General features: G+C 43.7%; 1 protein-coding gene across 4 annotated transcripts; it reads left to right on the top strand.

Moving 5' to 3' along the window:
- Positions 1 to 1,299: 1,299 nt before the first annotated feature.
- LOC115022487 (cAMP-responsive element modulator-like) lies at positions 1,300 to 9,077 on the top strand. Of its 4 annotated transcripts, none has more exons than XM_029453478.1 (7): positions 1,300 to 1,422; positions 2,408 to 2,521; positions 2,627 to 2,728; positions 3,787 to 3,875; positions 3,972 to 4,120; positions 7,136 to 7,292; positions 7,710 to 9,077. In XM_029453478.1, the coding sequence occupies exons 2-7, from the start codon at positions 2,414 to 2,416 to the stop codon at positions 7,852 to 7,854; spliced, it is 750 nt and encodes a 249-aa protein (XP_029309338.1). In that variant the 5' UTR covers positions 1,300 to 1,422; positions 2,408 to 2,413; the 3' UTR covers positions 7,855 to 9,077. The 4 variants fall into 4 exon arrangements, with proteins under 4 accessions (XP_029309338.1, XP_029309339.1, XP_029309340.1 ...); XM_029453479.1 differs by having other exon boundaries at positions 1,301 to 1,422; positions 2,630 to 2,728; XM_029453480.1 differs by lacking the exons at positions 1,300 to 1,422; positions 2,408 to 2,521; positions 2,627 to 2,728; positions 3,787 to 3,875; positions 3,972 to 4,120 and adding exons at positions 5,248 to 5,635; positions 5,872 to 5,923.
- The last annotated feature ends 2,364 nt before the right edge of the window (positions 9,078 to 11,441 follow it).

Genomic DNA, 11,441 nt, shown 5'->3' with positions numbered 1-11,441 from the left:
TGAACCAAACCCCCAAATGAAAAGCAAATCCTATGTGGGGAGCTTTTAGGAACAGCCTGCCCGGACACATGGATGGATCTGTACCCCTGATCACTTCTGCACACAAGGACCAAGCTACTGTAAGAAACATCCACCTGAGCCAGTAGTGCTACGTCAGTGAGATATGTTGTCGTCACCCTGTCAGAGGTCCAGGCAGGGACTTGGCCGTGCAGAGCAGGCCTCTTTGATAACAGCAGGGGCAGTGTTAGAACAGTACGCACTCTCCTGGCATGGAGGGGGACAGATGGTGGCTCTGGGGTCAGATCTAAATAAAGAAATTCAGCAAGTGCTACTGTACACACCTTTATAGCAGATAGAAATAACACATTTTGGAATATATAGATGTTTGTATTGAGGTTAATGCATGCTTTTGGGAGCTTTACATTTACTAATTCTTTATTTAAAGCCTCTATGAAACTAATCTTGCCTTGTCTACCTAAGTGTAAAAGACCCAGTATTCTTCTATTGTTTGTGGAATTGGAACATTTCCTATACGGGTCTGGTGTTTCGTTATTCACTTTGCACTCTTTAATGTTTACTGCTGATGTCATGGAGACAGAGATTTAGACGTATCTCACATTTACACTTAATACTTAATGAAAATGCTTAAAATAAAGGATAAATTGATCCTGTTGCTTGTCTGTGTTTTAAAGTGCTTTTTTCCTGCCAGTAGATGGCACCATTAGTCTGGTCTGTAAACACGTGAGTCACCATAGCTGAATACATACACTGAACACCAACATGAAGTCCAACATTGCTTTGAAATGTGCTAAATGTATATTATCGACAACTTGAATTTCGCTGTTGAAACTGACTCTGTTCTTGTATTTACTACATATCTTTAAATGTATAGCCATGTTGTAAGACAGTTAGGCTATTTAACGTAGGCTAATATAATGTAACATTCATATCTATATGTTCTCTTCCTACAGTAAACTATATCCTTACTTTTCTTATACCCAAAAACACACTTTGCACTTGAGTTTAACTGTATTTACGCCCACTCCATATCCATGTAAACAATGTGTTTTTGGTCCAAAGCAAATACAACAGAGTATAAAACGTTTTTAAAGCAATACCTTTCAATACATTCCAACATATTGAAATCTTAAAGTGAAATTCTTCCTAATATCCCTAAGAGGTTGAAATACCCCACACAGGTTGTGGCTGCCGGTTGTTCACGCGGTGAAAAGCGAACGCGAAGGCACGTGGGGGTGAGTCATCTCGCTCCACCGAGAGACTCTTTGACGATGAAGCGACTCGTCGGTCGACATTTTCGGCACAGCATCATCAGCGCTGACGTGAAGCTACGTGAGCGGAGGCAGAGGCCGTGCACCCATGCTGTAATTACTGTAGTGACGAGTCCGACTACGTATAAACTCGGTAAGTCAAAGACTTGCAAAGCTGTCACACTTCTTGCTCAGCGCGCGTCGGGCAGAGTCGAGGGACTATGTGCAAACACGTCTGCAAACTTTGCATTAAAACTTTGCTTTTGAGAACATGAATCAGCTGTAAAAGAAAAGAAAATGTTCTCAGTCGCCTCCGCTGCCGGCAGGTCCTTTCTGTTGAAGTCCACAGAGCTGCGTCCAGCTACACGGAGTAGATGGAAGTCGGATGTTGTCTCTTCAAAATAAAAATACTTCTCATGCGATCAATAGCAATGCTTCACATCCCTCTTTGATATACTTTGGTTGTATCTTAATTGTGTTAATACAATGATACACAGTGTAAGTGTTATAATGACAACATATTAGGGAAGTTATAGCTACAGCTTCACTTTTACTTTGACATTTAAATAAATGATTTGGGAATAACCACACTGAATTATGCTTTTCTTTCATTGTTATCTCTCTGATTTCATACTTTATAATCACAGTACACAACATTAACTTGAGAACTTTATCTAACAGTGGCCCCGTGCTCATCATCTCTGGTTTGAGCCTGAATGCTACCTGAAGACGTTTATATTAATATACATATAGGCTAAAAACAATTACATTTCCCCCTATTCTTCTCTCTTGTTTTGCGTCTTTTCTTTGCTAGAAAGAATCTACAATCTATTTAAATGTCATTTAAGTTAGTAACGGTGTGTGTCCTGGAGTGTGACTACCTAATGAGCATGATAAATGAATAGTATGTAATACAATCACTTCCATCAGAACCTGAAACTCTCCATTAAAAACAAGAATAAATACTTTGAGGTGAAGTTCTACAGAGTGATATACGCAGGTTTATGTTGTAGCTATGCTCAGAAACACTGCGGCTGACTAGAGCTGGGAGAAGTTTAGCATCTCATGAAAACTCTTTTATTTGGGATCTCTGATAACGTCGACAGTAGTATTAATAATCTGCTTTCCTCTCCGTCTAGGGGACTATGGATACCTCCGTCTCACCTGAGCTGGACAGCAGTTTCAACGACTCGGTGACAGATGGAGAGGACGACCACAGTGAGGACAGTCCACCTCCTGCAGCCCCTCTTCAGGTAAACACTGCGTTAGATTCAAACACACAGAGAAGAAACATCATCTCTCTTGTTTTATCATTTATTCATAACATGTTATTACTTGATTGTCTCGGTTGGTGGCAGCAGGTGTCTCCAGGTGTGACTGTTGTCCAGCTGTGCGACGGTCAGACGGTGCAGGTCCCCCAGACCTCCGTCATACAGTCACCACAAGTCCAGACTGTGCAGGTGAGAGCATGTGATGACCTCGTGCTACGTTTCAGCTTCTTTTTCCAGAACCTCTCAAGTCTGTCTTTAAAAGAGCGTCAGACGTGGTGTGTTAGTGAGGGAGGGTTAAGGAGCCACGTATAGGAGGCACTCTAGAGTGCCTGCAGTGTAATGCAGTGCGTCTGTTAATAGGATTGGTGAGCAGTAGGAGCTGAGGTTTAAGCTCGTTAGTCTAACCTTCACATGCAGGAGATGTTGTTGCGTCTGGGCGGGAGGACAGCGTCGCAGACTGTAGACACATCACACAGCACTGAGGTGTGGGGGGGGGGGGGGGGGGGAGCTGTGGGACGCTGGACAAAAGTCATTATGAGATATTTTAACTCCAAAGCAATGCACAGATGTTTCAGTCGAGTTCAAGTCAAAGAGTTTGTAAAGCTCCTGTGAAATGTTGCAGAGCTTGATTTACATTTCATGAAAAGGTATCGTGAAGTCGGTCAGGACGGAGATCGAACCTGTGACGAGAGATGAAACCCACAGAGTGGTTTTGTTGACTGACTACCAGAAATGAATATCCACAGCACAATATTAAAGCACAGTTCTGATGGAGCCGCTTCATTAAAACCTTTTATATTCACTTCTCTGAACATCGAGAGACAGACTCCAGGCTACAAACTCAAATATGACAAATTATGTTTTTTTCTTTTTTTACTAAACTTCTGCTCTGCGAGCGTAAACGTTACGAAGCAAAAGTCGAACTTCCACCTGCATAAATAGCAATAAAGGACATGGACACGCCCCGTCACTAACCCGGCGTAAATCACACTCGTCCTTTGTCTGGCGCAGACATTGTCCTCTAACTGGGCCAAAGCAGCCTTGTGCTGATAACACACAACCACCAGTGTGAGACACACACACACACACACACACACACACACACACTTACTGACTGACGACACACACAACCAGGTGGGCTGGGTTTAAAATATACAACATGCTTCTTTCACCTCGTCCTCGTGTTTCACAGAGGCAACACACACTCAGTATTAACATTTAACACCAAAGACTTTGCTTTTCTTCAGATTGCCAGAGTCGCAGAGCTGCAGCACGACGAGTCCGTCGCAGACACGCAGCAGAGACGGGCGCTTCTCTCCAGGCGTCCGTCTTATCGGTGAGACGTCAACATTGAACGATAAACGGCATGAAAGCGTGTGCGTGTTGAGTCTGATCACGTTGAAGCGTCTGTGTGCCACGTTTCCTCCCGCAGGAAAATACTCAATGAGCTTTCATCCGATTCGCCGGCAGTTCCTAAAATCGACGAAGAGAAGATGGAGGAGGAGGAGGAGGAGGCGGTCTCCAGCGCCGCCTCAGCACCAGCGCCGACCTCCATCTACCAGACCGACTCAGGACAATACCGTCAGTACACACACACACACACACACGAGCAGGTTATCAGCTGACTTCAAACACAACCGCACTAATATGTTCTGCTTCCATCCTCCACGGGAGTTGTGTTTTACGTCTACACTCTTCCCAACGCAGTTTCTCGTATTCTTTCACAACCATGAGTCACGTCCACCACAGAGTTATAGTCATCTCGCATTTTCCACGAGAAACACGAATGAAACTGTTGCTTTCCAAACACTAAATCTCTTGTTTCTTATCCGTGTAATGAGCCGTTTGTCCAGGAGCCAGTGCATCACCAGCTGCTGAATGCAAGGGGATGAAATACTTATGTCCTTCACTGTGTGTCCTGTAGAATGAATAACATGAACGAGTTGAGCTCCCTGAATACTGAACACCAAAAGCAAAGAACAATAAATACTAAAATCAAACTAGTTGCATTCAGAATTGAACCCTGAGCAGCCGACAACTAACGGAAGAATAACAAGACATTTTAACATCTGGAATCCAAAATGCAGTTTCAGAGATGCAGAGAAGGACAGAGAACCTGCACTGGGATCCGTGTGCGCTGCGTCTGCAGGACGGAGGGACTGTTGCTGTGTTTAAAAAGAATAACTGTAAGAAGCTAATCCCCAATGACTTGCAGTTGTTTCCAAATGCACATGCATTAAAAGTCCCTGTTCTGCTGATATTAAAACTCCAGTCAGACCCCTCGCCAACACAACTCATCACTTCCTGTGTGGCTCAGAATCTTCCAAGTGTTTCAACTCTTTTCATGAGCTCTGTATAATAACTTAATAAGCAGTATGAGTTGTGTGATTGCTTTTAAACCACACACACACACACACACACACACACACACACACACACACACACACACACACACACACACACACACACACAATAACTCAGTCAGGGTGCTCAGCAGCCACTCGGGACACAATATCCTCCTGTTTGTTGAACGTCTCTCTAGTTGCGTCATTAGAGCTAAAAATACAACCCCTCCACTACCAACCCTCCCCCTTCTCTTCCTCCCTCCCTCCCTGCCTGCCCAGCGCACATTGTGTTTCTCTATTTCACCGTCTGATCCGCTGGGGGGGGGGGGGGGGAGGAGGAGGTGGGAGGAACTCTAATCCAGGGTGTTTTACTGACTTCAGCAGGCAGGAGTGATGTCATTGTGATGTCAATGCCTGTAATTGTAATCGCGCTGCAAAGTTGACGAGTGACCACTCTGGTGCAGAGCTGAGAGGGGAAAGGTAGAAGGAGAGAGAGAGAGAGAGAGAGAGAGAGAGAGAGAGAGAGAGAGAGACAGAGAGACAGAGACAGAGAGACAGAGAGAGAGAGACAGAGACAGAGAGAGAGAGACAGAGAGACAGAGAGAGAGAGACAGAGACAGACAGAGAAGGTTGTAGTTGAGCAGGAAGCAACAAGGACAGAGCAGAGTTTCTGTGTTGAGGTGTTTTGCTGCCGTTGTGCTGGATTATTGGAAACAAGAGATGGCTGTAACTGGGGATGAGACGGAGTCAGGTAGAGTTTCTCTCATACTTCTCTACTCTTGTGATTTGATTATGTACAGAATGTGTTGTCAGCTGTATTTCTAAGGTTACTGCTGACAATAAGAGTACAGAATATGCTTTTATGGTATTTGGATCCTTTTTTCAGAAACATTTATGACATTTAAAACACTTTTCTAAACTTTTACTTCATGCATGTGGAAGTGTGGATGACACACGCCGCAGACTGTCCTTCCTATTTCACCGCAGGGAAAGAAGTTCGACGGTTCAGGGTCGTGTTCTTATGATCAACAAGCGTTTGGTTAGTTTGCTCAACTATGTTCCTGTCAGCGTGTGTGTGTGTGTGTGTCCCGCTGACACACACACTGACTCACCCACACATACACACAGTCTGTTCTCTGAGCCACTCCAGTGGCTGGCAGGCAGGAGGGGGGTGGAGGGTGGAGGGGGGGTTAAGATGGTTGTCGGTTTGACGTCACTCCAGTTTCCTGGAACAGAGGCCAGGCAGGGAAGAGAGAATGCAAAATGGGCGGGTGAGACGCACACACTGACGTCAGCACAGCGCAAGTCACTCTGTTATCACAGTGACAGAGAGAGAGGCTGTGTGTGTGTGTGTGTGTGTGTGTGTGTGTGTGTGTGTGTGTGTGTGTGTGTGTGTGTGTGTGTGTGTGTGTCTCTTTTTAAATGTGTGTGTGTGTGGACAGGAGAGAGGGGGAGAAACTTTTCAGGAACAAAGTGAAGAAGAGAAACTGAAATGTCAAGACAGCAGGCGGAGCAGTTACCCGTTGAGTCATCTAACTGACTCAATTCAAACACACACACCACATCCATAAAGCCACTTTTATTAAACAATTACATTAAACTGCTGGTTATCAGCAGCACGCACCACTTGAGACTAATCATTACATCATGAATTACTCATTTGTGTGAACAAAAGAAGTAATTCAAGAGCAGAAACGACTCTTAACATGTGGGACTAAAACGACTCATTTTAAAGTCCCCGCCTCTAGTGGCCATCAGAGGAACTGCAGTGTAAGTCATGACTGTCAGGGCTTTGCTTCTTGCTTTGTAATGCATGAAGTAAAAAGAAGAACTTTAAATAATTCCCTGATACTTTGTGCAGCTGGATACTTTTTCCAAAGCTCTTAATTGCAACCCTCTAACAAAGTGTATAAGGCACATAATAATCTGCACATGTTGTCTTCTCACTTTGCACCTTTGTGTTGTGCACCTGCTTGATAATAACCTCTGATAGAGACACACACACGTCAGGTCATCTAAGAACAAATACCTGTTCACTGGGACAGTCGCAGGAAATTAATCTTTTGAGGCAGGAAGGCGAGCGGATAAGCGCTCTTGGCTGAAGTTGCTGTGTAACATCCTCTGGTGAAATACATTCATGTTTACTGCACTTTTAATGTGAAGCAACACGTTGTGTGATTTAATAGATACTTAATAAAATTGGCAAACAAAACGTCCATTAATACTCGTTTATTTGATCTTCCCCCTGCAGCTGCCACAGGAGACATACCTGCCTATCAGCTGCGTTCGCCCAACTCAGGCCTGTCTCACAGCATCGTCATGGCTGCGTCCCCGGGCAGCATGCAGTCCCCGTCCCACCACACTGAAAACATCACACGCAAGAGGGAAGTCCGACTGATGAAGAACAGGTAGGAGCTGCTGAAAATGAGCTCATGTTCATTGAACTGAGACGTCGTCACCAGAGTATTCAGACAGCTGATGGATCTAAATGTTTGAGTCTTATGTTTCATCCTGCAGCTACTCTGGAAGAGCATATTTCTCTTGGACAATCTCATTTTAATCACTTTTTGGTTGCTAAAGCAACAAGTCACAAGTAGTGCAAAGGTCAAAGCTGCTTTTATAGATATGCAAATGTTTATGTGGCCGTTGATTGTCCATGAGTGATATAGAGAAATGCTGCAGTCTGGAACAATATAGGCGTAATTGAGGAAGCAGTTTAACAATAAAACATGTGCTCCCTTGGATTGTGCATAGATTGCATTTAGTCTGAAGTACATTTTCATCAAGCGATTCAAATTAATCTCCCCCTCTTCTTTCCTCTCCAGGGAGGCAGCTCGTGAGTGCCGCAGGAAAAAGAAGGAGTACGTGAAATGTCTGGAGAACCGCGTGGCCGTGTTGGAAAACCAAAACAAGACCCTGATTGAAGAGCTGAAAGCACTGAAGGACATTTACTGCCACAAAGCCGAGTAGTGGTTTGTGGTGACGAGCTGAAGACGCTGCTGTTTACAAACTGCTGCAGCAAAGTGAAAGAAAAGACTCTCCTTTGACCGTCTCTGTGTCTGCGCTCAGTCGGACCCGCTTTACGCTGAATCCAGAAGTGTCCCTGGACTTCCAACAGCTCCAGCTCGCCGGTTTCGCTCTTGTTCTTATCTTGTGCTCTTTGCATGTGAAGACTCAAGCGTCACACACACACACACACACACACACTGTGCTTGCTGTCGCTTTTGTGCACGGTCGAAGCCAGCCAATGATAGCCAGATGAAGAAGAGGAAGAGGAAGTGCAGGTGCTTCCTGACAATGTACCGCTCGAGCTCAGATTTTTACAAAGAAAGCCTCGGCGGGTCAGCCGGGTCTCTGAGGTCACAAAGCTTCGCACATTCACCAGCAGCTACGACGAGGCTCCTCCACCGTGCTCTCCTGATCATCTGCGTCATCCTGTTTCCGGCTGGTCGATGCATTCCTTCGTGCTAAAACGCAACGAAATATCTTCAAGCATTTTTGTAATTTTAGTGATTTCATCAAGTTGTCATTAGCAGAATACAAAATATATTTTGCATTATCTGAATCAGAAGTTATTTTCAGTTGATGGTTGTATTTGAAAAGAGCACAACAGCCCTTCAGTCGAAGCACAGAAAGAATGTTTATTCTATTATGTTTATTTGGAGACTTTCACTCCGCAGGTTTAAAGTATCTTCTCCAAAGCAAACCTTTTAAAGCTTTACTGTCCTGCAAGCTTCATTTATTATTCAAATGATGGATATCCATTGTGGTATAAAACTGTGTTGTTTTATGGCTAGATATTAAAATGCTCTGTTTAAAGGGTGATGCCAATTTCTTTTCTTTTTTTGTTTCTGTAAAGACATTTTTTTTGAGTGATAATATATCAAGTTGTTCCTGTTAGTGGTGATTTTGAGAAGCGCTTGCCTGTTCTGTTTGTGTCGTTGAGTTGGTTCCACTGAATATATTTTATTGAAACAACATCTGTGAATGTGACGGAGCATCTCTTCTGACTGCCAAAGCTCTTGAAGTAACAGTGAGGTGTTGAACGTGTTTCTCTGCTTGTGGTTTTTCTCCGTATCAAATGGCTCGATCTTTTCCCAGATGTTCTCTTCTCAGTGTATTTCCTTGTTTGAATTGTAAAACCAAAACTATTTTTGTCTATCAAATAAAATAAAATATGACATGTATTGTGACTAATTGCTCACCCAAGCCCACCTTTCTGAGTGATGCAGTTAAAGGTGCATCTACGTGCATGTAGACTCTCGTGTATCTACGTGCATGTAGACTCTCGTGTATCTACGTGCATGTAGACTCTCGTGTATCTACGTGCATGTAGAGACTCTCGTGTATCTACGTGCATGTAGACTCTCGTGTATCTACGTGCATGTAGAGACTCTCGTGTATCTACGTGCATGTAGACTCTCGTGTATCTACGTGCATGTAGAGACTCTCGTGTATCTACGTGCATGTAGACTCTCGTGTATCTACGTGCATGTAGACTCTCGTGTATCTACGTGCATGTAGACTCTCGTGTATCTACGTGCATGTAGACTCTCGTGTATCTACGTGCATGTAGAGACTCTCGTGTATCTACGTGCATGTAGAGACTCTCGTGTATCTACGTGCATGTAGAGACTCGTGTATCTACGTGCATGTAGACTCTCGTGTATCTACGTGCATGTAGAGACTCTCGTGTATCTACGTGCATGTAGACTCTCGTGTATCTACGTGCATGTAGACTCTCGTGTATCTACGTGCATGTAGACTCTCGTGTATCTACGTGCATGTAGAGACTCTCGTGTATCTACGTGCATGTAGACTCTCGTGTATCTACGTGCATGTAGACTCTCGTGTATCTACGTGCATGTAGACTCTCGTGTATCTACGTGCATGTAGACTCTCGTGTATCTACGTGCATGTAGAGACTCTCGTGTATCTACGTGCATGTAGACTCTCGTGTATCTACGTGCATGTAGAGACTCTCGTGTATCTACGTGCATGTAGACTCTCGTGTATCTACGTGCATGTAGACTCTCGTGTATCTACGTGCATGTAGACTCTCGTGTATCTACGTGCATGTAGAGACTCTCGTGTATCTACGTGCATGTAGAGACTCTGGTGTATCTACGTGCATGTAGAGACTCGTGTATCTACGTGCATGTAGGGACTCTCGTGTATCTACATGGAGTTTCAGAAGGTCAGAGATGAAAAGATTTATTATTAAGAAGAGTTTATTTAATCTTCTCCTTTGTGAACATGTTGCTTTTTGTTGTTGTTCGTATACAAGCCAGTTTAGCTCAATGGGGGGCGTGGTTCATTTGAGTTTTTTATCAGCAGTGTTGTTTCCTGGAGTCCCTAAAGGTCACGGATTATATAAACACAGACACAACATTTGTCTTTTATTTTGGTTCTCTGGCATCAAAGGTCAGCTTCCCTTTGCTAAGTTATAAATGTCTTCATGTCTCACTGAATGGGATCAAAAAAGCAAACTAAGTTTTCAGGAGCCAGTGAAATAAAATTACTTTTAAAAAAAGGGGATGCGCATGAAAACGAGTAGTTTCTATAGCAACCCCTGGCGATTGACCTTGAAGGGTTTGATGGTGATAAAAGACTCAAAATGTGTCGTCGTGCACATAAACCCTCTGAATATAATGTATCATGTTGTCTCATGTACATACACACACTGTACACTGCATGCAAAATGTCAACTCATAAAACTGTCTTTCTCCATTTTACACACACACACACACACACACACACACACACACACACACACACACACACACACCGTAGTGAATAGGTTGTTGAAACGGAGAACGCCTCTGAGGAGAACCTTGAAAGTGCTGTTCATGAAGAGAAAACCTCGTCGCTCCCCGACACTGAGTCATCCGGCTCTTTCTGCAACGTTCTGCTTCTTCTTTTGAAATGTTACGTAAATGCTGAGTTTTATCATTTGATTTGGAATTGCTACATATTTTCCTCACTGTTCAAACTCACGAGTCAAGTATTAGGCAACTGGGATCCTCTCTCTTTACTGGGATTATTGAAATTTCAAATACATAATCAGAATTTTTCTCGATTTCATGGTTTAGTAACTTTAGTCCGTATCAAGTCGTTGGCGGTTCAAAAGAGCACAATCTCATTTATAAGGGTATTTACCCAACCTATGAATCCACAGCAGTTATTATCTTTCCCCTGCTGAGTGGAAAAGTTGCAGTGTGGGAGGCTCTTTAATATTTTCATGTGTTGACTCTCAAACATCTTCATGGCCTTTGGTCCAGTGTGTGAGTGGAAATTTCCACCTAGAAACTAAATGCAGTGAGAGCCTCCGAGCTGGACAACATGTGGAGGACGACCTCTGCTGTTCAACACACGCTACTGCAGGACGCTCAGCTTCTGTGAGGAGACGACAAGATACATAATGTTTACTTGTGTGAACTAGTGCCTTAAAGCTGTGACCTAACAGATTTACTTTCACTGACTGTATCAACATTTGTTAATCTTAAAGTATAATGTGTAATCCTCGTTAGGCTTCAAGCCCAGGTGTGCGGAGGAGT

This window comes from Cottoperca gobio, chromosome 17, assembly GCF_900634415.1.
Source record: "Cottoperca gobio chromosome 17, fCotGob3.1, whole genome shotgun sequence".
Lineage (NCBI taxonomy): Eukaryota > Metazoa > Chordata > Actinopteri > Perciformes > Bovichtidae > Cottoperca > Cottoperca gobio.
The sequence above is the reverse complement of the archived record's forward strand: the minus strand, read 5'-3'. Positions and strand labels throughout refer to the sequence as shown.

Coding starts and splice junctions, on each gene's coding strand:
- LOC115022487 (XM_029453478.1), top strand. CDS start 2,414: ATGGATACCTCCGTCTCACCTGAGCTGGACAGCAGTTTCAACGACTCG. Junction 2,729..3,786: donor CACAAGTCCAGACTGTGCAG/GTGAGAGCATGT, acceptor GCTTTTCTTCAG/ATTGCCAGAGTCGCAGAGCT. Junction 7,293..7,709: donor GTCCGACTGATGAAGAACAG/GTAGGAGCTGCT, acceptor TTTCCTCTCCAG/GGAGGCAGCTCGTGAGTGCC.